This window comes from Mauremys mutica, chromosome 15 (assembly GCF_020497125.1).
Source record: "Mauremys mutica isolate MM-2020 ecotype Southern chromosome 15, ASM2049712v1, whole genome shotgun sequence".
Lineage (NCBI taxonomy): Eukaryota > Metazoa > Chordata > Testudines > Geoemydidae > Mauremys > Mauremys mutica.
The window spans coordinates 12,261,733-12,289,654 of NC_059086.1; the positions used below are offsets into that span (position 1 = coordinate 12,261,733).

At 51.1% G+C, this 27,922-nt stretch overlaps 2 protein-coding genes across 2 annotated transcripts in view; one reads left to right on the forward strand and one right to left on the reverse strand.

The window, feature by feature from the left end:
* Positions 1-27,922, reverse strand: part of LOC123350391 (zinc finger protein 850-like) — a 586,050-nt gene that overhangs the window by 400,941 nt on the left and 157,187 nt on the right. The window lies entirely within an intron of this gene.
* Positions 17,820-27,922, forward strand: part of LOC123350393 (zinc finger protein 850-like) — a 125,772-nt gene continuing 115,669 nt past the window's right edge. The window contains exon 1 of the mRNA XM_044988963.1: positions 17,820-17,871. Within this exon, the coding sequence (XP_044844898.1) occupies positions 17,838-17,871 (34 nt within the window). The 5' untranslated portion in view covers positions 17,820-17,837. The remainder of the gene's footprint in view (positions 17,872-27,922) is intronic.

Genomic DNA, 27,922 nt, shown 5'->3' on the forward strand with positions numbered 1-27,922 from the left:
CACGCCTTCCACGCCCGTCTGCAAGGCCAATGTGTACCGGTGTTCACGGACAACACGACAGCGATGTTTTATGTGAACAAACAAGGCGGAGCCCGCTCCTCACCACTCTGCAAGGAAGCGATGCTCCTGTGGGACTTCTGCGTGACCCACTCAATTCACCTGGAAGCATCTTTTCTTCCGGGAGTACAGAACACGCTGGCCGACCATCTCAGCAGGTCGTTCCTCTCCCACGAGTGGTCCCTCCGTCCAGATGTCATACACACAATCTTCCGGAGGTGGGGGTTTCCCCAGATAGACCTATTCGCCTCCAGGGAGAACAGGAAGTGCCACCTGTTTTGCTCGTACCAAGGTCGCTCGCCGGGCTCCCTGTCGGACGCCTTCCTTTACTCCTGGACGGATCGCCTCCTCTACGCCTTCCCTCCATTCCCGCTAGTACACCGTGTGCTACTGAAGCTTCGAAGAGACAGAGCCCACGTCATACTCGTAGCTCCGGCCTGGCCGAGGCAGCACTGGTACACCCTGCTGCTCGAGCTCTCCGTTCGGGATCCCATCCCCCTTCCGTTATGGCCGGACCTAATCACCCAGGACTTTGGCAGACTCCGCAATCCGAACCTGCAGTCCCTCCATCTTACAGCTTGGTACCTGAGTGGTTGACCCACGCAGAGAGGGACTGTTCGGCGGCAGTACAGCAAGTCCTGCTAGAGAGCAGAAAGCCTTCCACTCGCTCCACCTACCTTGCGAAATGGAAGCGATTTATGCTCTGGTGTGATCAACGAGGACTCAATCCATTCGTAGTCCCTGTCCCTACCATCCTGGACTACCTCTGGTACCTTAAGGAGCAAGGTCTTGCGGTCTCCTCCTTGAGAGTACACCTGGCAGCAGTGTCCGCTTTTCGTCCATCTATGGGAGGTCGGTCCATCTTCTCCAACCAGATGGTTTCCCGCTTCCTTAAGGGCCTGGACCACTTATACCCGCCGGTGTGGCGTCCTGCCCCAACCTGGGATTTAAACCTCGTTCTGGCCAAGCTTATGGGTCTGCCCTTTGAGCCTATGGCCACGTGCTCTCTGCTCTACCTCTCCTGGAAGACGGCCTTCCTCGTCGCCATTACATCTGCAAGACGAGTCTCTGAGCTCCGTGCTCTAACGGTTGGTCCACCATACACCGTTTTCCACGGAGACAAGGTGCAGCTTCGACCACACCCGGCCTTCCTCCCCAAGGTGGTGTCGGCCTTCCACCTCAACCAGGAGATCTTCCTCCCGGTCTTCTTCCCGAAGCCACACGCCTCCCCTCGGGAGCAACAGCTTCACACCCTGGACGTCCGCAGGGCCCTTGCCTTTTATATCGAGCGGACGAAGCCCTTCCGGCATTCGACCCAGCTGTTTGTGGCAGTCGCCGACCGCATGAAGGGTGAGCCGGTCTCCTCCCAGCGGATTTCCTCCTGGGTAACCGCATGTATTCAGACATGCTACGAGCTTGCTCGCGTGCCACCATGCCACCTCACTGCTCACTCAACGAGAGTGCACGCCTCGTCGGCCGCCTTCCTGGCCCATGTCCCCACCCAGGACATCTGTAGAGCGGCCACCTGGTCTTCTGTCCACACCTTCGCCTCCCATTACGCGTTGGTGCAGCAATCAAGAGACGATGCAGCCTTCGGCTCCGCAGTCTTACACTCTGCCACGTCTCACTCCGACCCCACCGCCTAAGTAAGGCTTGGGAATCACCTAACTGGAATGCATAGGAGCAATCACTCGAAGAAGAAAAGACGGTTACTCACCGTAGTAACTGTTGTTCTTTGAGATGTGTTGCTCCTATCCATTCCAGACCCGCCCTCCTTCCCCACTGTCGGAGTAGCCAGCAAGAAGGAACTGAGGAGCAGACGGGCCGGCTGGGGTATATAACAGGCGCCATAGCAGCGCCACTCCAGGGGGCGCTCAGCCGGCCCGCCGGAGTTGCTAGGGTAAAAATGTTCCGGAGAGCCGTGCACGCGCGGCGCGCACACCTAACTGGAATGGATAGGAGCAACACATCTCGAAGAACAACAGTTACTACGGTGAGTAACCGTCTTTTACACTTACCAAGTTTGCAGACAATACCAAGCTGGGAGGGGTTGCAAATGCTTTAGAGGACAGGCCAAGGAGGGAGAGCTCAGTGGTTTGAGCACTGGCCTACTAAACCCAGGGCTGTGAGTTCAATCCTTGAGGTGCCCAGTTAGGGATTTGGGGTGAAAATCTGTCTGGGGATCGGTCTCCCTTTGAGCAGGGGGTTGGACTAGATGACCTCCTGTGGTCCCTTCCAACCCTGATATTCTAGGATTAAAATTCAAAATGATCTGGCAAAAAGGCCTGAAGTAAATAGGACAAAATTCAATTAGGACAAATGCAAAGTACTCCACTTAGGAAGGAACAATCAGTTGCACACATACAAAATGGGAAATGACTGTCTAGGAAGGAGCACTGGGGAAAGGGATCTGGGGGCCATAGTGGATCACAAGCTAAGTATAAGTCAAAAGGGCAAACATCATTCTGGGATGTATTTGAGGCAGTATTGTAAGCAAGACACAGGAAGTAATTCTTCCACTCCACTCTGTGCAGATTAGACCAAAACTGGAGTACTGTGTCCATTTGTGGGTGCCACATATCAGGAAAGATGTGGACAAATTGGAGACAGTCCAGAGAAGAGCAAGAAAAATGATTAAAGATCTAGAAAACCTGACCTATGAAGGAAGATGTAAAACATTGTTCTTTCTGGAGTAGAGAAGACTGAGAGGGGCTATAATACTTTTCAAGTACATAAAAGGTTGTTACAAGGATGTGGAAGAAAAATTGTTCTTAACTTCTGAGGATAGGGACAAGAAACAATGGCCTTAAATTGCAGCAAGGGCAATTTAGGATGGAGATTAGGGAAAAAACGTCCTGTCAGAGTGGTTAAATTCCAGAACAAATAGTGTAGGAAATCTCCATCATTGGGGATTTTTAAGAGTAGGCTGGACAAACACCTGTCAGGGATGGTCTAGATAGAGTACTTAATCCTGCCTTGAGGGCAGGGGACTGGACTAGATGACCTCTCGAGGTCCCTTCCAGTTCTATGATTCTATGAACGAAAGGCCAGTGAAGAGCAGAATCAAAGGAGTCACTTTAGGGGATTCTCCCTGTTATTGTCCCCAAGGCAGCTGTCTCAGGTTAACTAAGTTGTTTGATGCTCCAGTCTTTATACAGTCTCTCCTGGGAGTGCCCCTTTCATAGGTTGGGCCTAGTTTTAGCTTTGGACAAGCATGAACCCCAGGGGCTCTGAGACTGGACCTTCCTGCCTCAGCACACCTTGTTTCTTTCTGTGGCTCCCCAGTGAGTCCAAATGAGTAGATACTCCTGACAGAGACTGCAAACCTAAAGAACGGTCCACTGTGTCAGAGCAATGGTCCATCTAGCTCAGTGGCTAATGCCAGGTGCATCAGAGGGAATGAACAGAACAGGTATCCCTCAGGGGGAGGGATAGCTCAGTGGTTTGAGCATTGGCCTGCTAAACCCAGGGTTGTGAGTTCAATCCTTAAGGGGGCCACTTAGAGATCTGAGGCAAAAATCAGTACTTGGTACTGCTAGTGAAGGCAGGGGGCTGGACTCAATGACCTTTTTAGGTCCCTTCCAGTTCTAGGAGATTGGTATATCTCCTATTATTAAAAAAAAAAAAGGTAACAATCAAGTGATCCATCCCCTGTCACCCATTCCCAGCTTCTAGCAAAGAGAGGCTAGAGACACCATCCCTGCCCATCCTGCCTGTGACACTGGCAGATGAGGGGTTAGCTCTTACACAAGCCTCTATGTCTTAATTGAACATGGACAAACACACAGTGGAATCAGTCTGACTCACCTGTGTTAGTATTGTTAAAACAGGTATTGGGATTATAAGAACATGTTTAGACTTCATTAAATGATTGGCAACAGAATGCATTACACCCTGCCTGGCAGGAAAGGTCCATCAAAACCAGATGGACTATTATGGGATGTTAAAGACAAAAGACTGTTGTACTCTTGACTTTCCATTAGCTGAGTTTGCAGCTAAAGAGCACATGGCAGGAAGGGGATGAAAAACCCCATACAGAAGGAACTGATTATCTGTATGCTGCTTGGACTCTGGGGGGCAAAGTTTTTAGGCATAAGCAAGAGATCCCCAGCTGCTTTGCCTGGGTGAGTGCTAAAGAATATACAGAGCTTGATTATTATAGAAGCTTCTATTACCTTTTGAAATTTAAGACTGTAACTCATCTGCATCTATAGGATTACCTGCTTTAACTTTGTAAACAACTCTCGTTTCCTTTTAAATAAATCTTAATACAGGTTATGACAGGACTGGCTACAAGTGTTGCCTTTGTTGGAAGAGCTAAGATTCAATGGACCTACGAAAGTGACTGGTCCTTTGGGACTGGCAGTAACCTGAACATTGCTGTGATTCATGGTGTAAGACAGTGGTTCTCAACCAGGGGTCTGGGGTCCCCTGGGGGGCCACAAGAAGGTTTTAGGGGGGCCACCAAGCAAGGCCAGCATTGGACTTGCTGCGGCCCAGGGGAGAAAGCTGAACTCCCAGCACATGGGGGTGAAGTCAGGGCCCTGAGCCCCATCACCTGGGGCTGAAGCCAAAGCCTAAGCCAGGGGTCTCAAACTCAAATGACCACAAGGGCCACATGAGGACTAGTGCATTGAACCGAGGGCTGCATCACTGACACCTCCCCCTCGCTGTCTCTGGCCCCGCTCCCACTCCACCCCTTCCCTGCCCCAATCCAACCCCTTCCCCAAAGTTCCCACCCCAACGCTGCCCCCAGGGGGTGCAGAAAGGGTGCAGGGTGCAGCGGGGGCTCAGGGCAGGGAGTTGAGGTGCAGGTGGTGTGCAGGGTGAGGCAGGGAGCTCAGGGCAGGGCATTGGTGGGTGGGATGCAAGAGGGTGAGGGGTGGGGCAGGTGGCTCAGGGCAGGGAATGCAGGAGGGTTGCAGGATGCGGTAGGGGGCTCAGGGCAGGGAGTTGGGGTGCAGAAGGGGTGTGGAATGTAGCAGGGGGCTCAGGGCAGAGGCTTGGGTTGTGCAATGTGGCAAGGAGCTCAGGGCAGGGAGCTGGGGTGCAGGGTGCGGGCTCCAGCCCGGCGTTGCTTACTGAGAGTGGCTCCAGGGTGGCAGCGGCGCGCACCAAGGCCAGGGAAGGCTCCCTGCCTGCCTGCCTTGGCCCCCGGCCCCGTGCTGCTCCATTCCAGGAAGCAGCTGGAACCGTGTCCCTGCAGCCCCTGGGGGAGTTGGGGGCTCAGGGTTCCGTGCATGCACTGCTCCTCTAGGTACCTCCCGCGATGCTCCCATTGGCCGCGGTTCCCTGTTCCTGGCCAATGGGAGCTGTGAGGGGCGGTGCCTGGAAGGAGGCAATGCACAAGCCCTCTGCCTCTTTCCCCCTCCCCCCGGATGGAAGGGGCATGCTGCCAGCTGCTTCAGACAGCGGCACGGGGCTCGCAAAGCCACAGGGGGCAATCCCGCGGGTAGGCAGAGGGGCGGGGAGGGGGTGCGGGGAGCTTGGTGGGCCGCCTGCAGCCCACGTGTTTGAGACCCCTGGCCTAAGCAATGTAGCTTTGTGGGGGCCCCTGTGGCATCCCCCCTAACGCCAGCTCTGGCTTTTATAGGCAGAAAACTAGCTATTGTGGCCCACATGGGCCGTGAGTTTTTATAGCATGTTGGGGGGGAGGGCTCAGAAAGAAAAAGGTTGAGAACCTCTGGGTGCAAGGGACCATCTGTCACAAAGGTTGGCTCACCTGGGTGGTGAGATACATGGGCTGACCCAAAGGGACGGTCTGTGATTCCATGTTAATGCTGTTACAGAGCCTGAGGTGTTTACACTGGATACTTGGTTAGTGAAATCTCCATACAGACCTCACACCCAATTTGGGGTTTGTGCCCTGCTTCTCACCAGTCTGCCTGAGGCTGGTGCTCGTGCTCTCGAGTCACTGGAGACAACGCTACAGAGACTTACAGGCGCAACGCCACCAGAGGCAATTCGCAGCAATGCACAGCAGGCCAAATGGTCTTTGTGGTCTCCACCAAACCCCAGTTCTCCTCCACTGCACATCAGCATCCCAGCAACCTTCAAGGAGGGTCAAGGCTGCCACCCATCTCCAGCACAACATCACCCGCACCCCATCACCCGCCTTGTCTCCTCAGATAGAGGTGAGCGACAGGGTGCACAATGGAGCCGGGTGGGGAGAGAAAGGGATAACAAAACACACCTTCTGGGGTCACCCCTCAGGAAGTGAAGGTGACAGGCATTGTGGTGGCAGTAAAGGCGGAGGGGAGGGAGTGGGAGCAGCACCCTCAAAGGCAATGCTGCCTGTGGGTCATCCCACCACATCAGGCATGGGGCTGATAGGGGGTGACTCCCTGGGTGCCTATGAAGGGCTATATAAACCCTACACTGGCACAGAAGGTGTTAAACTGCTGCTTTAGTCTGGACTGGCCCAGCCCTTCCACACCTGCAAACCATGCCAGGACTGGAGCAGGAGTTAACAGGAGAGATCTACTCTACTCAGAGGAGGGCCACCCTGGGGAGGGAACAGCCTGTGGAGCATCTCCAGCCCCAAAGAGAGGGCTGGCAGCATTCGGGGCTCTGGCCTTCACTGAGGGAGGGTGGGGATATGCAAAGCTCAAAGGGGGAGCAGGCTGAAACTTGCGCTGGAGACCCAATACACTCTGAAGGGGACTGAGAGTCTCCCAGGGCCCCCAGAAGTAAGAGGAGCCCATATCCTGATGGGATCTGTCCAAAGTCCCCCCCACCCATTTCTTTTCTTTCATTCCTTTATTTACCCTTGTTTACTGACAGTCAATTCTTTTGCTGTTTCATTTGGTGCCCCGAGAGAGGAAGAAAGTGCCCTGCGGCCTCAGGCAGAGTGGGTTGATGGCTTAGAGCAGGGGTCCCGAACATGGTGCCTGTGGATGCCACAGCGCCCGCCAGGGCATCTAAGTGCGCCCGCGTATTGGCCGGTGAACGGAAATTCAGCGGCATTTTGCTGGCAACGCCTCTGGGTGTGTCATGGGTCAGGAGAAGTCAGTGCCTGGTCCTGTGGTGCTGTGCTCCTGGCTCATACCTCCAGCACTCACTACTGCCACTCCATTACCAGCTACATTGTTCAATCACAGATAGCTCAGTGGTTTGAGCATTAGCCTGCTAAACCCAGGGTTGTGAGTTCAATCCTTGAGGAGGCCACTTAGGGATCTGGGGCAAAAATTGGTCCTGCTAATGAAGGCAGGGGGCTGGACTTGATGACCTTTTGAGGTCCCTTCCATCTCTATGAGATTGGTATATCTCCAATTATAACCTTTACCTATTAGCCTCAGGCCTCTCCCCACCCCAAACTTTCAAACTTGGACATGGTGGACCAGTGCCAATCAGAGTGCACTAGTGTCAATTCTGTCTACACTAAGGGTTTGCACCAGTGCCTAAAACACCAGTGTGGCAGAGACCTTCAGTGCCCAAAACCCTAAGCCCAGCGTGTGTGTGTACAGCGTTGTTTTGGTCTGTGTTTGCATTGCATTGGCTTCCAAGGGAGGTTCTGGAATTTTCTTCACCTGAGGTTTTTAAGACCATGTTAGAGATACACCAGTCTGGGAATGTCTAGGGATACTTGGTCCTGCCTCAGCACAGGAGGCTGGAGTAGACGACCTCTCAAGATCCCTTCCAGGCCTACATTGAAATAATTCTCTTTTGTACTGTGTCATGTTCTACGCTGAGCTTTTTTGTATGGTGCCATTTGGAACTGTGATCGCACCATCTTGTGTTGCAGTTTTATGATGCATTGTTTTGCCTCAGCATGTTTGGTGCCTGTGCTGTGTTGGTTTGAGATGAGCTCTTTTTCATTGTGTAATATTGTCCTGTGGTGTATTAGTTAACATTGTGTTGTTTTCTTTTCCTTTATATTGTCATTTTATGCTGTGTTGATTTTTTTTTTAATTTTTTTAATGGACTGACATTCTGTTGTGGTGGGTTGTATTCTGTATGTTGTGTTTTATACGTGTCATAGCATCATAGAAATGCAGTGCTGGGCAAGACCTCAAAATGTCATCAAGTCCAGCTCTCTCTGCGGAGGCAGGACCAAGTATATGTAGATTATCTCCGACAGAGGTTTGTGCCACCTGTTCTTAAAAACTTCCAGGGAAAGAGACTCCACAGCCCCCCTTGTAAGACTATTCCAGAGCTGAACTGCCTTAGCTCTGGGGACACCCACACAGATTGTAGTGGTGAGCAGCTCTGGAGAGAGAGGAGACCCCAGTGAATGGGCAGCTGGATAAAGAGACTAAAGTTGGAAGAAGAAACATTGACGTGTCTAAGGTCACCCAGGCTGTCTGTGACAGAGCTAGAAATAGATCCCAGGTCTAGTGTCACCGTACTGCTTTAAGGGGAGAGGCAAGAATTCAAACAATCTGGGTTCGGTTCCCAGTTTTGCCCCAAATTCTCCATGCAAACTTGAGCAAATTACTTCAGCTCTCTGAGCTTCAGTTTCCTCATCTGTAAAATGGAGAGTCGCCTCCCACCATTTGCCTATTTAGGCTTTGACCTTTTCATGGCAAGGCCTCCCTGTCACTGTGGGCATGTCTACACACTACAGTCAGGCACCAGCAGCTGGCCTGTGCCCGCTGACTTGGGCTCACACGGCTCAGGCTGTGGGGCTGTTTAATTGTGGTGTCAATGTTCTGGCTGGGGCTGCAGCCCAAGGTCTGGCACCCTCCCACCTCGCAGGGTCCTACAGCCTGGTTCCAGCCTGAGCCCAGACATCAACACTGCAATTAAACAGCCCCTTAGTCTGAGCCCCGTGAGCCTGAGTCACCTGGCATGGGCCAGCTGGGGGGTTTTAATGGCAGGGTAGAGATACCCTTGGTGTCTTTTCAGCACCTGTCACAATGGGGACCCTGATCTTGGTCAGTGTCGGTGCAGAGCCCTGCACAACAGGGCCCTGACCTCAGTCGGCGGCTCTGCAACTCCCAGCATTACAGGATCCCTGATTTTGTTTGGGGTCCCTGCAGCATCTGGCAAAATGTGGGACCGGGATCTCTGTCAAGGTCTGTGCAGGGCCCAGTACAGTGGTGGGACTCGATCTTGGTCAGGGTCAATGCAGTGCCAGGCCCAATGGGGACACAGATCTCAGTCGAGGCCTCTGAAGTGCCCAGCACAATGGAGGCAGAAATCTGGGCCACAGTCGTGCGCTGCCCGGCACAAGGGGGGCCGTAATTTCAATCCAGGTCTCAGTTTTACCCAGCACAATGGGGGGCCTGATGTCAGATGGGGTCTCTACAGTGCCCAGCACAACAGGGGCACAGATCTCAGTTGGGGTCTCCACAGCACCTGTCACAACAGTGGGGTCTGACCTCTGTTGGGGGTCTTTGCAGCACCTGGCAGAACAGGTCTGGGAACGTGACTAGCAGGTGAAGGGGGCGGGGGGAGATGCTGGGTTGGGCAGGATGGGGAGGGGAAGTAGCTGGACTGGGAAACCTGGGGCTGGGCTGTCTCCACGGGGAACACTTGCTCCTCCCTCCCCTTCCTGGGCCTTCCCATGTCCTGTTGCCAGCAGAGAGTGGCCCCCCCAGCCCAGCCCAGAGGTGTCCCTGTCTCAGGGCTCCCCCAGCCTCTGCCCGTTAACCCTCTGCCCAGTTCAGAAATCACTCAGGGGAACCATTTCCCATCTAAACAAGGACAAATCACTGCAGGTAAAAATGGGGGGAAACACCCCAAAGCTGAGATTTGAACTGGACACTGGCAAAGTGGAGAGAAAATGGGGCACAACCGGGGGAGGGGAGCAGGGAACTTCTCAGGGATTTGAGGGAAGGGGGGGGGTCACCCTGGATGTTGCTCGTTGCCCTCTAGCGAGAAAGGGGGCAGGACGGGAGAGGATGGGGGGGTCCCCATGGGATGGGGCAGCGGTAAATCCGAGGGGATCTCAGCCCCCCCTTCTCTCCCCGCTCCTCGGGGTCACCTGCTCTTCTCCCTCCCCCCCGGCCATGTCCGGGCCCTACAGACATTTTTCACCCGCCCCTTTCCCAGGTCTCCCCCCCCAGTCCGGTCTCACCCCCCCGCACCGAGCAGTTCCCGCCCGGCCCCACGCAGGGACCCCCCCTCGGGACCTGCCGTGGGGCCCCAGGGCAGAGCCTGGCCGGGCCCGGGGGGCGCTGGGCTCCTGCGGGGACAGCAGCTCCGAGCCCCCCAGGGAGCAGATTCCGGCACTGCGAGATGCCGGGTCCCCGCCACGGACACTGGGGCAGAGTCACCGCCCGGCCCCGGCACCTGGAGGCTGCAGCTCCGCAGCGGGGCGGGCAGAGCCCGGGGCGGCCCCAGGGCGGCTCCAGCGGGAGCAGGGCCCGAGCTGGGCACGGGGCGGTTAATTGAGGTCTCTCTCCCGCCGCGATCTGCGCATGCCCAGAGCTCCAACGGCGCAAACTTTTCTCCGGCCCCGAGAAAGGCTCCAACGGACCCGCACGAGCCCGGCTGGTCCGCCCCCTGCTCAACGTCACTTCCGCTCCAGGGAGAGTCAAGAACTACATCTCCCAGCCTGCCCGGGGGCTACTTCCACCGTCTCCAGTACCGGTAAGGGAGGGTTTTAGCAGCTCTTACTACGCATGCGCCAGACCAGACGCTGCCGCCTCCGTGTGAGCCGGGCCCGGGCAGAGCAGCTGCTGCTCTCCAAGTCTGTGCGGGGGGGTGGCATTAACCCCTCCGTGCCCGGCCGGGGGGGGGCTTTCTCCAGCTGGGCCCCGCACCGGAGCCCCCGGTGAGTGAGAAACCCGGGCGTGGGGGCGCTGGGGCCGGGCGGGGAAGTGACTCTGCCCCGGGGAACCTGGGAGAAGCCTCGGAGCTGCCTCGGCCCCAGTGGAGCTGCAGCAGGATCCGCCCCGGCCCCGCTGGGATGGGGGGGGCGGAGCCTGGGGCCCTGTGAGGGGGGTGTCGGGCAGGGAGGGGAGAAGCCGGAGTTGCGGGGGTGGGGGGGATTAGTGGGACGCGGGGGTGTGTGTTGAACTGTCTCTGGGCAGCCAGGAAATTCCCCGGGGGGGGGAGTGGCGGAAGGGGGGGGGAGTTAATTGGATCCTGTCCCTGTTTGTGCCACGTGACACTTGCCTCTCGCCCCCGATACAAATTCTCTCTAGGTCTGCCCCTTTTCTAGCTCCGGGGAGATTCGCCCCGCCCCCTCCAATGATCAGTTCTCTCGTCTCTCCTGATTTCCCCTGTTCTCTCTCTACTTCTCAAATGTCCATTTAAAATCTCTCCGATGTGGGGTATTTTCTCATCCATTTTATCTGCAGCGATTTGTCCTTGTTAAGGTGGGAAATTGTTGCCCTGGGTCATTCCCCAGAACATGGCTGCCCTGGAGTGGGGATGGGAAGAGATGCCTGTTCTCTGCCAGGGCAGGAAGGGAGGGGCACGTGTCCCCTGGGGGACTGTCCAGACCCTGGGTTCCTAATCCCACTTGCTGCCCCCTAATTACCAACACAGTTGCCCCCAGCCATCAGTTTCCAGTTACCTGCTCATCCCCCACTGCTGCCCCCTTCTCTCATCCAGGGACCTTCCAGCTCCCCCTCCCCCCTCTCTTGCCCTTTTAAAGCAGCTCCTCAAAGGGCTCCCTGCTGCCCATGTGAATGGTGGTAGAAGGGGGACTCATCACTTTCTGTTTATGTATTGGATAGTAATATAAAATCCAGTCCTACAGTCCCCCTTTTCCCTCTAGTTATTTAACAGCAATATAAAATCCCCTCAGATCTCACATTTTGGGCTTGGCTACACTTGCAAGTTGCAGCGCTGGTGGAGGCTTTCCAGCGCTGCAATTATTCTCCGTCCACACTTGCAAGGCACATCCAGCGCTGCAACTCCCTGGCTGCAGCGCTGGCTGTACACCTGGTCGGGTTGGGGTATAAGGAGTGCAGCGCTGGTGATCCAGTGCTGCTCATCAGGTGTGGACACACACCAGCGCTTTAATTGGCCTCCAGGGAATAAGGAGATATCCCAGAATTCCTGTTCAGCCACTCTGGTCATCAGTTTGCACTCCACTGCTGTGGCCTCAGGTGACCCGCCCTTTAAATGCCCTGGGAATTTTAAAAATCCCCTTCCTGTTTGCTGCAGCCAGGTGTGGAGTGCAATCAGTTAATCTTTCCAGGTGACCATGCCTCCACATGGCAAACAAGCCCCAGCATGGAGCAATGGCAAGTTGCTGGACCTCATTAGTGTTTGGGCGGAGGAAGCTGTGCAGTCCCAGCTGCGCTCCAGCCGTAGGAATTATGATATCTTTGGGCAGGTATCAAGGTCCATGCTGGATAGGGGCCATGAGCGGGATGCGCTGCAATGCAGGCTTAAAGTAAAGGAGCTGCGGAGTGCCTATTGCAAAGCCCGCGAGGGAAACTGCCACTCCAGCACTGCCCCCACGACCTGCCGTTTTTACAGGGAGATGGACGCGATACTTGGGGGTGACCCCACTGCCAATCCGAGGACCACGATGGACACTTCTGAGCAGGGTGGGGGACAGGAGCAGCAGCAGGAGGAGGAGGAGGCGGGGGGGAGGAGGAAACCGCGAGTGAAGCTACTGGGATGGGGGAAGACACCCCAGAGTCCCAGGAGGCATGCAGCCAGGAGCTCTTCTCAAGCCAGGAGGAAGGTAGCCAATCGCAGCAGCCAGCAGTTGCTGAAGGACAAGCAGAGGAGCGGGTTACCGGTAAGCGGCTTTTATTTTCAGGGTGGAAATGTTTCGGGAGAGGAGGGGGGGTTAGGGCTGCATGCATGCATGCATGCATGCCTAGATGTGGAATAGCCCATTGATGTGGTCTATCACGTCGCGGTAATCGGCTGCAGTAATCTCCTCAAAAGTTTCAGCCAGAGCGTGGGCAATGTGCCTGCGCAGGTTTATAGGGAGAGCCACTGTGGTCCTTGTCCCAGTCAGGCTAACGCGTCCGCGCCACTGTGCCGCGAGGGGTGGGGGGACCATTGCTGCACACAGGCAAGCTGCATAGGGGCCAGGGCGGAATTCACATTGCTGTAGAAGACCTTCTCGCTCTTCCCTGGTGACCCGCAGCAGGGAGATATCTTCCAGGAGTAACTCCTGTGGAAAATGTTGGGAGACTGTTTAGTGCAGATCCCCGCTGCAGCTGTTTGCTGTCCCCAATGCACAGAAACCCCTGCACAGCCCTGAAGCACCCAGTACCCCTTACTCACCATTTCGTGGCTCCTGTTGTGTTATGTGTGCTCTTATTTGTTATGGGAAAAGTATGCTAAAGTGAAGACTGTAAACTCCTTCAGTGTGTGGGAATTACTGTCTGGATGAGATAATTAACAATGCTACCCTGTTAACTGTTGCCATTTTTGCCTTCCAAAAGTGACCTTGACTGCTGGACTGCCCAGATCTACCACAGCACAGAGACTACAGAATCTGAGGAAAAAGCTGCAAAAAACCAAGGAAGACATGCTGAAAACAGTTATTAATCACTCTGCTAGAGAGAGTAAACACCTGCAGGAGTGGAGAGAAAGGGAAAGCAGGATCCGCCAGAGACATTGGTGGAGAAACGCTGTGGCAAAGAGGAAAAGCACAAACCAGCTGCTAGGCATCCTGGCGCGCCAAGTGGACTCTCTCCAGGCACTCATAGCCATGCAGGCAGAGCAGTCCCGTGCTGCCCCACAGCCCCCCCGTCCCAAATTTTATTCTCTTCTGCCCCAATGTCAGCTCCAAACCCCCTTCACCAGCATCCAGGTTCTTACCACCACCAGCTGCCTCCAACACCTGTACGTTCACCAACCAGCCCTGAGAACTACGACCCTTACCCTCTGCACTCAACCCCCATCACCATGCAGTATATGCACCCTGAAGTGCAGCAGCCATTGCACAGCACTGCAGACAGGACATATGCAAACTTGTGACTGTACAGTTCACCGACCCACCCCCCTGCCCTTTTAGGTTCCTGAAATGTTGTGTCTGTCAATGAAGTTTTTTTCTTTTCAATAAAATAAATCTTGGCTTTGAAAACAGTCTTTATTATTGCAGATAGTGAAAGATACCTTATCCCAGTAAAGAAACAGTCACTGCAAATCATGTTAGGGATAATAGAATCCTAACAGTGTAACCACTGCACTTCACTCCCATGCAAAGCAGCAAACATTACTGTTGGCTTTCAGCCTCAAATTCTTCCCTCAAGGCATCCCTAATCCTTGAAGCCCTGTGCTGGGCCTCTCTAGTAGCCCTGCTCTCTGGCTGTGCAAATTCAGCCTCCAGGACTTGAACCTCGGTGGTCCATGCCTGACTGAATGTTTCATCCTTCCCTTCATAAATATTATGGAGGGTATAGCATGCGGATATAACCGCGGGGATGCTGCTTTCCCCCAAGTTTAGCTTCCCATACAGAGACCTCCAGCGGGCTTTTAAACACCCAAAAGCACACTCCACAGTCATTTGGCACTGGCTCAGCCTGTAGTTGAACCGGTCCTTGCTCCTGTCAAGCTTCCCTGTATAGGGTTTCATGAGCCAAGGCAGTAACGGGTAAGCGGGGTCTACAAGGATCACAATGGGCATTTTGATGTCCTCTACTGTGATCTTCCTGTCTGGGAAATAAGTCCCTGCCTGCATCTTCCTGAACAGGCCACTGTTCCGAAAGATGTGTGCATCATGCACCTTTCCAGGCCAGCCTGTGTAAATGTCAATGAAACGCCCACGGTGATCCACAAGTGCCTGGAGAACCATAGAGAAATACTCCTTCCGATTAATGTACTCTGATGCTAGGTGGGACGCATATTCCTATTCTGGCACCCCCCCCATCTATCGCCCCTCCACAGTTAGGGAAACCCATTTGTGCAAAGCCATCCACAATGTCCTGCACGTTCCCCAGAGTCACGGTCCTTCTTAGTAGGATGTGATTAATTGCCCTGCAAACTTGCATCAACACGATTCCAATGGTTGACTTTCCCACTCCAAACTGGTTCCCGACCGACCAGTAGCTGTCTGGAGTTGCCAGCTTCCAGATTGCAATAGCTACACGCTTTTCCACCGTCAGGGCAGCTCTCAATCTTGTGTCCTCGCGCCGCAGGGTGGGGGCGAGCTCAGCACACAGTCCCATGAAAGTGGCTTTTCTCATACGAAAGTTCTGCAGCCACTGCTCGTCATCCCAGACTTCCATGACGATGTGATCCCACCACTCAGTGCTGGTTTCCCGAGCCCAAAAGCGGCGTTCAACGGTGCTGAGCATTTCCGTGAATGCCACAAGCAATGTAGTGTCACATGCGGCAGGCGACTCGATATCATCGTCGGACTCCTCACTGTCACTTTGGAGCTGAAGGAAGAGCTCAACTGCCAAACGTGCTGGCGACACTCATCAGCACAGTCCTCAGCAGCTCGGGCTCCATTTCCCACAGAAATCGCGATTCACAGACAGAGAGTAAAAAACAGAAAGAGACTCACAATGGCGCCAAACGTGGCCGGAAAAACTGTGAATGCTGGGATGTGAAGCGATGCACCACGGGGCGTTGGGACAGGAAGCGGAATGACCCGCACCCTTCCGTCCCCTTCCCACAACCCACAGCGCCAAAATGGGATGAGGTGCTCTGTGGGATAGCTGCCCACAATGCACCTCTCAGTACAGCGCTGCAAATGCTGCAAGTGTGGCCACACTGCAGCGCTGTCCCTACACAGCTGCACGACCAGCGCTGTAACTCCCAGCGCTGCAACTTGCAAGTGTAGCCAAGCCCTTTCTCTCATGTTATCAATTGCTTAGCTTGTGACATGTATTCTCTGCAAATCTCAGATTGTTATGAAATACCCTAACCATTTGCCCCACTTTCTCTCTACTTCTCTATTTCTAAGTGAATATGCCCTGAGTTTTTCCTTGTCTCTAACTATAAAATACTAAAAAAAAAAAAAACCTACCTCTTCTCAGATTCTTGAATATGGATACAAAATTTTTCCAAATGTTGCCCATTTTCTCTGTGTTCATCTATCAAATATTGATGTGAAATACACTCAGATTTTACCTCATATCAACAATTGATATAAAATCCCTCTGATTTTTCCACTTTCCTCTCACTAATTTATAAACATGGATCCAAAATCCCTCAGATTTCCACCCTTTCTCTTTCATTTCTGAACATTGATCTCAAATCTCAGGTTTTTCATCTTTCTGTGTCGTCATCAAACAGCAATTAAAAATCCTCTCGGGTTTGGGGCTGTTCCCCATGTCTCTGAATCCCAGCAACTTCTCCTTCCTTGGAGCAAACCTGTTGCCCTGAGTCGTTCTCCATCCTGGTTGTTGCAGGGGGTTAAATTGCCCAGTGATCATCTTTCCCCTCTCCTTTGATAATCCAGAATCACTGCATGGAAAGACAAGGAGTGACTCTGAATGGACAGTGGGCAAATGAGATCAGCAATTCTCCCTGTGAGGAGGGGCTCTCATTAGCTGCTCTCTCCAGAGAGCTAAAGGAGAGAAGCTGCTCAAATGCTCAGTCACTCTCTGTTCAGGATATTGGGGTTCAGCTTCCTGGGTCAGATGCTGCAGCCTCCATTGTGATCTGGGAGACCAGGCTTAGCAGCTGCTGCTCCTCCAGTGGGTATTCTGTCCTGGGAAGTGACGTTAATTTGAGCTTTTTCTCTGCTTGGCCCAGGGGATGACTTTCTCCAGCTGGTACTAGCCCCCTAGGGCAGCCCTGGGCCCTGTTAATACTAATTTCTGAGCCAGAGACTCCAGGTAGCTGGAAGAAACCAAGTGAAAATGCTGGAGTCTGGCATTAAAATTACTTTACACAAATAGCCCCCTTGGTCATTTCTCCTCCCATTAGCAATTGCAGGAGCAAATCCAGTCATGGGGGAGCAAACAGCCAGGAATGGGACTTTCCTATCAGATGGGCAGGGAGAGGGGACAAGGAAAAGGAGATAGAAAGAGACGGGAGAGAAGAGTTTTGAAAGAGATTTCAAGCTCTCTAACCTGCCTGGACAGATGTATTTCTGCACCCTGGGTAGAGTCACTTTCCTGTGGACAAGATGAGGCTCAGACAGAGGAAAACCCAGTTCCTGATTCCATATCCCTCCTGCTGGTGTGTTGCTGCCGTGGGGTCAGTGTCAGAGGGAATTGTTGAAAGTGACTCCTTTGGTTCTGCTCTTTTCTAGCCTTGTGTTCAGAGACTTAATTATGGGATGAGGGGAGGGAGAAGGGAGGTTAAAAATCTCTCTGTGGGGTTAGCCTGGCAGGAGGGGCAAATCTGCTGGGAGTTGTTTAATAAGCGGCCTAGATTCTGGGAACAGACCCATGAGGTTCCATGATGGAAATGCCCTAATTTTTTAACAGAAAATAACCCACCTACATGGGGCTAGGGAAACTGACCAGATTCATAGTGCTAGAGCCTAACCAGTGGCTGCTGTGAGATATGAAGGGGACACCCACTAGTCAGGTTTAGGGGAGATTCCCCTCCCTTCATATCCAGCTCCTCACAATGAGGAGGGTGTTGGGCTTCCTACCAGGGAGTTCTTCCTGGACTCTGCTAGTGGCTCCACCTCCTGTATCATTCTGTGGCTAGTAGGTGTGTGATGGATCTGCTGGGAGAGACAAGGGGCTCCCTCTTCGTCCCCTCACTCTGGTGTTTTCTGGATGCTCTGAATGGGGTGGGGTGAGATTCTGTTGACTGTGAGCCACCCAGAGCTTCTGTTTGGCTCCTCTCCCACACGAACAGTGGGGCTGTGAGTGGTGCAGCAGGTACTGAGTGTTGAGCTCTTACTCTTACAGGGGCCGGTGACCTTCGAGGAGGTGGCTGTGTATTTCACCAGAGAAGAGAGGACTCTGCTAGACCCCACTCAGAGAGCCCTCTACAGAGACGTCATGCAGGAGAACTATGAGAATGTGACCTCGCTGGGTAAGGGTTACTGTCCCCTTGGTTCTTGGAAAGGGAAAAGAAGAGAAGGTTCACACCAGCCCCACAATACCACCTCTCCTCTGTCCTATTTCAGCATCACCCCAATATGCTAGTGACACACACGCTACCAGAGACCCTCCCCTGCTGAAGAACACTTTGGGATCAGAGCACAGGAGCGGTATTGCACAATGTTAAATATCTCCTGTTTGCTCAAGTAAAACTGGGGGTTAGGTCTGGCATAACCAACAGAAGCTTCCCACCTCAGACCTTCTTTCAAACCCTGAGCCTTCTTTACCCAAACTAGAATGTGCTTGGGGTGTAACAAGCAAGCTGCAGGAGTCAGAGCTGCCAGTTCAGGGTTACTTAGCACACAGACATTCAGTGCATCCTTTGAATGCTGGCTGAGGGCATCCAGACAGGGGAGCTCCAGCAGCAGAACACTGAATCTCACCCAGGATTACAGATGACACAACTCTTCACTGCTCTGGATTGCACCCCAGCATGTGAAAATGGCTTAGTTTGTAGTGACACTTCCTGAGATGTTGAGTCTTGCTTCCCTATCACCATGTGTAATAGCCACAATTTCTCTTCTCGTCTGGCTCTGTTGCTTAAGTCACATGATGTGATTCTTATTTTTCACATTCTGCTTTTCCAGAATAATTAGTCTGTTGCTCCTGAATTATAGCTTCTAATTTCCCAGTGTTCTCCATACCCAGGGATTTTCCTACTTCCTCCCATTACATTGGACTCACTAGATTCCCTAGTACATAAGAATGGCCATACTGGGTCTGACTAAAGGTCCATCTAGCCCATTACCATGTCTTCTGACAGTGGCCAATGCCAGGTGTCCCAGGGGGAATGAACAGAACAGGTAATCATCAAGTGATTAATCTACTATCACTCATTCCCATCTTATGGCAAACAGAGGTTAGGGACACCATCCCTGCCCATCCTAGCTAATAGCCATTGATGGATCTGTCCTCCATGAATTTATCATATTTTTTTGAACCCTATTATAGTCTTGGCCTTCACAACATCCTTTGTTAAAGAGTCACACAGGTTGTGTGAAGAAATAATTCCTTTTGTTTGTATTATGCCTGCTGCCTATTAATTTCCTTTGTTTCCTAGTCCTTGTGTTATGAGAAGGAGTAAATAACACTTCCTTATTTACTTTCTCCACACCAGTCATGATTTTATACACCTCTCTCATACCCCCCTTATCTCTTTTCCAAGTTGAAAAGTCCCAGACTTTTTAATCTTTCCACATACAGAAGCTGTTCCATACCCCTAATCATTTTTTGCCCTTTTCTGAACCTTTTTCAATTCCAGTATATCTTTTTTGAGGTGGAGTGACCACATCTCCATGCAGTATTCAAGATGTGGCTGTACCATGGATTTATAAAGGCAATATCTTTTCTGTCTTATCTATCTCTTCCTTAATAATTCCCAACATTCTGGGTTTTTTTTTTTGACTGCCTCTGCACCTTGAGTGGATGTTTTCAGAGAACTATGCACAATTACTTCAAGATCCCTCTCTTCAGTGGAAACAGCTAATTTAGACCTCATCATTTTATATTTATAGTTGGGATTATGTTTTCCAGTGGGCTGCACTATGTGCTATCCTGACATCTAGTACTGCTGAGATCCTGCATTCAGAGATATCCCTGCCTTTCCTGTTCCCTTTCTCCACTGAACCCCACCAGCCCATGCTTACTGTTCTCAGCTTGCCTAAGACACTCTCACTGTCTCTGAACCTCTGTCAGCAAGAAGCAGTTCCAGGGATTCTTGCCCTGTGTCTTGAATCTTTGATTTCTGGGACATGGATTTACTTTCTCTGTGTTTTAGGAGACTTTTGGAAATTAAATGTCTGTGACATTAACCACAGCGCAATCTGGACTGCAGAACAGCTGTGTGACTCAGTTATCAAGCTGGGGTGACTTTTACCCTGCTTTACTGTGAGAGCACCCACCCCTGGGCAGGTAACACACACAGTCTCCAGCATGTAACTTGTTCCCAGCTACACAGTATTGAGTGCTGCTAGTCAGTGACTCAAATTACAGTGCACAACAGGAGAACCCCAGAAAATTCTCCAGTCCCAGACTTCCCCCAGAAATATGCATCTTGTACTGTCCAGCACACTACTGAACAACGCAAGCTCATATGAAGTCTGTCATTTCATCAGTGGAAAATGACATGCACCAGCCTTGTTATCCCAAATAGAGTTTCCAACACACTTTAATCCAACCACACTAGTTAAACAATAAATCAAGATTGTTAACTACTGGGGAAAAAGAAGACTTCAAGTGACTAAGGTAGTGAGGCATAAAAGTCAGAATTGGTTACAAAAGAAATACAAGATAAAAAACTAGCATCTAAGTTAAGCTAAAACGGCTTGAAAGCAAATGTTTCTCACCATATGCTGAGACAGGCTGGTTTTCCTTTCAGCCAGGACTCCCCCTAACCCACCCCTGCTGCCTAAGTTCAGCTCTTCAGGAGTTATCATGAGCAGAGGAAAAGAGGAGAGAGAGAGAGAGAGAGACTGAGACTAGCATTTTCCTCACCTTTTTGTAATTCAGTCCTTTATTAGAAACAGCTTCAGTCTCAGCTGAGTCAGGGTGACAGGCTGTTGAAGATATGAGCTTCAAGTGGTCCCTGTGATGGAATGTAAATGTCTTCTTCACACCTTCCCCTGCCGGAGAATGGTTATTTGACCAGCTATTTGCCTTCCTGTCTCTGAGGAACTGGTCTGTGGGTGTTCCCCAGAATTGTAACTTTTTCATTTACATACAATGTTGCTACCTACATTTCTCATTCACACACAAAACAATTAATTTACACACATTTTGAACGGGAATATCAAATTGCAATGCAAAAGAAATCAATCATGGCATTCTTTTACTTGTTTTAAAATGCTAAACCTACAACAAACTGGTGACCCTCAAAGGTCTGTTACTGCCTTGAAATCAGTCCAGACACAGATTCTGGCTAGTATCTCTACCCATTGGCCCATTAAGCCATTCCTTTCTGTTATTCAAAAAGGAGGGCTGGCAGGATGTGATCAGATCATACACCAATACATTTAATACATGCTACATTCTTATTCTTTGTCCATTCTAAATTGTATAAAATATAAAAACAAAATCCTACCACCAAATTTAGGGGAAGAGTTTGCGGGAGTTTAGTTCCTGATTATTTGACCTCTCTCCAGCACTTGTTTTGGTTTGGCCTTCCCCTTTCCATCCCTGTCTGAGGTTTCTGTCTCTATCACAGCAGGTGATGCAATGGTATGTGAGAAAGAGGAGCAGAATTCTCAGCAGGAAAATTTTGAGCAAGTGGATAAACACAGAGCATTATCGCAAAGATTGGAAAGGAATGTGTCCAGGAGTCATGATCAGGGACAATCCTGTGAGATTCAGCACAAATCAGAAAAAGCAGGGAAACCATCCAGGGGAGAAAGTGGGTAAATGTATTTGCTGACAGAGAACTCAGAAGGACATCAAGGAAACCACAACAGAGCAGGAAATCCTCAGTGGAAAGAGGAAAAAAATACATTCACGGAGTGTCTGGGAAAACTTACGTGACTATTCAGCCATTATAAAGCATCAGAATCTGCACAGGGGTGAGGCCCTATAAATGCAGTGAGTGTGGAAAATGCTTCACTAAGAGCTCAGCCTTTTCTGAACATCACAGAATCCACACAGGAAAGAGGCCCTATCAGTGCAGTGAGTGTGGGAAAACCTTGTCTTGGCACTCAGCCCATGTGAGCCATCAGAGAATCTGCAAGGGGGATCAACACCATAAAAATATCTAGGGCTATCCATACCTTTTTTCCTTTAATAATTTTCCTGATTCCCACATAGTAACTTTAAAGATGTTTGAACTGTTTACAGCACCGTTATCCCTCAGCTTTCCCAGATAAGTGGCCCATTTCTGCAGCTGGCCCTGTTTTAGGGTGGACCCATTTGTCCTTTCTATCAACTCCATTGTCCCATAAGTAATTTGAATGTGCCCTTCCTATCAGGAGCCAGGGAGCATCACATTTATAGCATTCCTCCTATTGCAAAGCTATTGTTAGGGTCACCAATGATTCAGATTGTATCATTGCCAATTGTTCTCATGTTGCTCTGGGTTGTGCTGAAGAACAGTTATATTGGGAACTTTTCAAATTATACGTAAATGAAGAGGAGCCGGGGCAGGGAAAAAGTGTCATTTCAGCCTCTGACACTGGAAGGATTAAAATTGTGGTGGTGAAGCAGCACCTCGTGCTCAGGTTCTGGGATGTCCTTTTCTGGAAATAATTCAAACATTGCTTATTTAAGTTCAATTTGTGATACACGTACCCATTTCCGTTTTTTTTTAAACGCAGTATACCAATGGGCTAAGACCATCCACCATGGCGTAAGGGTGTATCCATTTTGATTCTAATGAGTGACCCCTTTCCCCCATTTTAAGGTTCCCTTTTAAAATATTTTGTAATAGTGTGGCAGCCAAGGCCATGTTATTAGCTGCCAAACTTTCATTTGGTTTTTAACAAAAGGCTGTGGTTCATCAGGGAAACACAGGGCTGGGGCTGTGAGGGCCTTCTGTTTAAGCAGAGTCCTGCTCTTTTCCCCATTCCCATTTTGTCTTTTTTTTTTTTTAAAGAAGTTTCCACAATGGGTGAGTTATTTTAGCATATTTATAGATGTGGGCTAAGAAAATTGAATCCTCCTAGCAGTATTCTTAAAGAGTGGGCGTCGGTAGGGGCCTGCATTTCTACTAGTGCCCTTACCTTCCTCTGATCTACCTGTCTCCCATCTTGTCCTTTTATTTTACTTCTTTGTGCTGCAATTTTTGGGCAGTTCTTTTCTTCCTTTATCAGGTAATTTGCATTAACACAGACACTTTTTGGCTTGCTTTTGGATTTAAAACCATTAGCCGCTTAGAGACTGTCTTAAAAGGGACACAGTTAACTTCCACCAGAGTTTTGATTTCACTTTTAACTCCTGCTTCTAAAAACACACAGCGATCTGAAAAAGAAAAACACAACCTATTGCGGCTTCCTCTGGAGCCCTAATAGGATTTTAATTAAGTAGTATGGTATGTGTTTGCATTTCTTTTACCCCTTCAATATACACATATTCTGGGGAAAATGCACATTCTTTCCATAGTTTAATTTGTATAACACTAGCCGTATTAATTTTTACCTAAGGTGTAACTTTCTTTTATACTTTTAACAAAGCGACAGTTTGATTACACAGAGCCACTCTAAGGCTCAGTGTGGGGCGCTGTGTGTGTGTATATATTATTTATTTTACACAAATTCCAGGGTTTTTTCCCCCCATTCTCCTGGTTTTAACTGCCCTGGTGCAGCCATGACTTTGGTCTTTTAAAAAGATATTGAACTTATAAAGCATTAAGATACTTTAAGGGTTAAACGCTAAATACCAAAAAAACCCAACACTAGTTACCTGTGTCTTGCAAAACGTTTCTCTGTTTTGCAACTTTGAATGAAAGATTCAAATGGATTTTAGTGGTATTATTTAAAAACAGAACCAATTCATCTTAAACCTGCAAAACAAGAATTTTACAAACGCAAGTGTTGGTTTAGGTTCTAAACACTCCACATATTTACACAATATATTTATACACACTTTTTTCCCTTAACCTTCCTTACACTGCTTTTAATTTTTACACAGCTGTACGTAGACTACATTTGTGGGCAACTACGTTCCAATAGAAACCCCTTGTGTTTTTAGCAAATTTGAAATCATTTGACTATGAACAATTTAGTCAGATTGTCTCTTTGCCTGGCTTATTTCCAGACCTTCCTTTGGAAAAGGGCCCAGTTTCCCTTCAGAATGGCTGCAAAGAAATCAAGAGTTCTCTTTCTATAACTTTTCTTTCTTTAAACTTTTTACAACATTCAACTGCTTAACTCCCTCCAGCCTCTGCACAGGGAACTTCTCACTCTTTGAAATCACTTGCTTATCTCCAGAGGTGAAAGTAAGCCGGTCCGGTCCGGTCTACCAGCAAGAGCCAGTACGCTGTGCTGGACCGCACCGGCTTTCGTGGGGATTAAAAGGGCTCAGAGCTCCCCACGGCTGCAGGCAGCCCAGAACCCTTTGAATCCCGGCCGCGGCTGAGATTTAAAGGGCTCAGAGCTCCCCGTGGCTGCGGGCAGCCCAGAGCCCTTTAAATCCCAGCCATGTCTCTGGCGGCAGGGCTGGGGCCAGGGTTTAAAGGGCTCGGGGCTCCCCTCAGTGGCAGGAGCTCTGGGCCCTTTAAATTCCTGCCCCAGCCCCGCAAAGCTCGGGGTTCCCAGTGGCTGGAGCCCCAAGCCATTTAATTTTCCCCTGAATTCTGGGGGGCTTCCAGTCAACTTTTCAGCTGGGAATCCCTGGTTGATTTAAAGGCCCTGGTTCTCCTAGCCACAGCTGGTGCCCAGGGCCTTTAAATCTTAAGAGGCCACACACCCCCTCAGGACTCCGGCAGTACCAGTAAGTCCTGTAAGTTACTTTCACCCCTGCTTATCTCCCCAAATGACACCTTCATCAACTCAGATTTCACCATTCCAAGTATGGTTCCAAGGATCTGAATTCTCTATGGCCTATACATACTTTATTTTTTTCTTTTGCCACCGTACCCTCAGGGCTTCCAACCTGCTTTCCAATTTTTTTATTTGTTGCCTACCTGCTTGTCAGGGCCCAACCCTGCTTTCCTCACTGAAACATCCCTTTTCATGGACACAGGCTTTGTTCCACTACCAATTTAGCATGGAGGGTGGGCTCCTCAACCAGCTCCCTCCCCCTGATCCCTTTCTTCAGTCATTTCCTTTAAAATTGTGAAATCATCACAGTATCATTGACAAAAAATACTACACTGCCCAAACTTCTATAGCCTTTAGAGTTTAGTTTAACAGAGTGTAGCAGCTTCAAGACTCACCACCGCGACGCCACCTGCTGGTCAGTCTGGAAATTAGCTCTCGCCAGCCATGAAGTGCCCTCTGTGCATGGTGTCTCGCCCGTTGTCTGCTCTGCTGGTTTTGGACCCGCGTTGCTCCCTGCTCTGCGGCATCCGCTTCAGGACGCTGCCCTCCGGCAGTGCCTACTACTCCATTCTCACCCCCTTCCGGGCGGGGGGAGAGAGGAGATAACAGTCCTTCGGCTTGCACCTGCCTTGATGGCCAACCACAACTCTAAAGTCTAGCCCCTCCCCTCAGGCATGTTGCAGTCTGTCTCTGCCACACTTCTCTGCAGCCAGGTGCAGTGGAAGGGGGGGGACCCAGGCCCACCTGCTAATCTGGGTCCTGACCCAGGGACCCTCTAGCGGCAGCTTCTCTGCCCTCCTTCTCTAGCTATTTTCCCTGGGCCATTTTCCCTTTGGCCCCTTGCACCTTCTTGGCCCTTCTAGTCAGGGACCGCAGCCTGGCCTGACCTTATCTGCTCCTCCAAGCCGGCCCAGCACTGCTCTGGCCAAGGTGTTACCTCCTTACCGCAGGAGCCAGTCCTTCTCCCTTGCTAGTCGGGGAGAGACTCCCTTCTCTTCATTAGGCAGTCTTTATATAGGGCCCAGCCTGGCCCTTATTGGCTGCCTCTTCCTTGGCCCTGATTGGCTCTCCACAGGCCTTTCCTGATTGGCTGCTGGTCTGCACAGCCTTTCTGGCCATTCCAGGCCTTTCTATCGTGGACTGGGGCAGCTGCCCCACTGCACAGAGCACAATCTGTTTAAAAGGAGTAATCTCTTGAACAAAGTATTGTCTTTAGATTGCTTCCTTTTAAACATTTCTTACACAGGTGCTATCACTATTTTCCCACACTCCTATATCCTTCAGAGTTGGGTCTCACGTAGAAAATACTGCCTGAACATATTGTTTTATTTATTTTACCCTTATAACTTTTCCATGCCCATGCTCATGCTGGGACTTATAAAACAGAAAAGTCTCTACCCACTAAAAATAACTCTGCCTGACAGAGCAGGAGGGGGAAACGCTAAGCCCCCTATCCTTTGGGCTTGATCCTGCTACAACCGAGGATATATTCACCTATGTAATTTTCTCTCGACAGACAGGTAGGAGTGAGGACTCTAACCCTCCCCCTCATGGCCCAGCACTTCTAGGACTGGGGGTCAGGTGTGGCAGGTTTGTAGACATTTTGGTGGTGCTCAGAATCTGCCCCCCAGACTCCACCCCCCCCCACCTGTCAATGGCTCTGGGAGGGCGTTTGGGTGGTGGGAGGAGGTTCTGGGCTCAAGCGGGGGATTGGGGTGCAGGACAGGAGAGAGGTTGGGCTTTGGAAGGAAGTTAGGGTGGGGGAGGGGGTCTAGGGTGCAGGCTCTGGAATGGAGTTTGGGTGCTGGGTGCAGGAGGGTGAGGGGTGCAGGCTCTAGGAGGGAGTTTGGGTGCGGGGAGAGGGGGTGTGTGGGAAGGGGGTTGGTGTGCAGGTTCTGGGTTAGAGTTTGGATACTGGGTGCAGGCTCCAGACTGGGGCAGGGGGTGGAGTGCAGAAGGGAGTGAGGGGTGCAGGCTCTGGGAGGGAGTTTGTGGACAGGAGGGAGTGCATAGGGAGGGGGTGCAGGTTCTGGAATGGAGTTTAAGTGTAGGCTTGGGCAAAGGATGGGTGTGTAGGAGGGGGTGAGGGGCTCTGGGGGGGAGTTTGGGGGCAGGAGGAGATGTGTGGGAAGGGGGTGGGGGTGCAGGCTCTCTGACGGAGTTTGGGTTCTGTGTGCAGGCTCCAGACTGGGACGGGCTGGGGGTGCAGGAGGGAATAAGGGATGCATGCGCTGGGACTGAGTTTGGGTGTAGGCTGGGGGTGGGAGGAGGGTGGAGGGAGGGGTGTAGCCTCTGGGAGGAAGTTTGAGGGGCAAAGGGGAGGTATTAGCTCTTGAGGGGGGTGCAGTGGGGTTCCTAGGCAGGGCAGGCCAGGAGTCTCCATGTGCTGCTACCCCCAGGCACTGCCCCCGCAGCTTCCCATTGGCTGCACGGGCACTTGGGTCAGGACATAGCCTCCCCTCACTGCCCAGGGGATTCAGGGAGGAGCCGGCAGACACGTGGAGTGAACAGGGAGGAAGCCACTCTACTCTGCTGCACTGCCAGTGGTGAGTGGGGGCCCCGGGCTGTTTTAAATGGTCCAAAGGATGCATTGAGGGGACCCAGGGGCAGAAGATGGGGCTGAGGGAGATACCCAGCCCCAAACATTGCTGAAGCCGGGCCCTGGGCCAGGAATATTCCTGGTACCCAGGTACCATGGGCTCATAGGACTCACCGCCCATGCTGGGGGCGTATATACCTAGACAGTTTGTATATATCTTATCTGTATAGTTTTCCCCTACAGACGGGTCGGAGCTAGGACTCTAATCCTCCCCCTGTTGCCTAGATCTTCTATGACTGAGGTTTTGCACACCTGAGTGATTGATCACATTATACGTATGGTATATACCTTTTAGCAATATTTAGCAGTATGTTCAACAACCTTAGTGCATGTCTTCACCCTTTTGCAATTTTCCATCAAAAATGTTATGCTTATAAGAAGCACACGGGATCTTTTTCAGGGGAAAAGTCAATATGCTGCATTTATTGAAGATACAACAATTAGTATTTCCATTCAGTCATAGCACACATGGTCCCGCCAGTGTATGTTATAGTTGCCACTCCAGAGTCTGGATCAATCTAGCAGCCAGCTAGGTTGATCACGGGAAGGGAGGAGCCGGGTTCTGTTGGTTGTGACACGATGCTTCGGGCAAGTCTTGGCAGGTCAAACCCAGAGTTTCATGGCAAGGCACCTTGTTTATATACTGATTTTCCTTAATTGAGACCAATGAGTTTTGCACTGTCGTATTGTAATCAATTGTTGTTTGAGTGCTTATTTTCTTAAATTGTCCTTCTCATCCTTTATCTTGTTCTTTCATCAAGTTCCTCAGGGAGTTCTCCCAGGCTGGTTTTGGTCACAGCTGTCTTGTCCCCACTGATAGGTGCCTGTCTCATCTTTAGAGTCGTCAATCTGCCCTCCTCTGACATTTCACTAGGGATGTGTTGCAGCCTCCTGGCGCCCTTGCGTCAGTCTCCGGTTCCTCC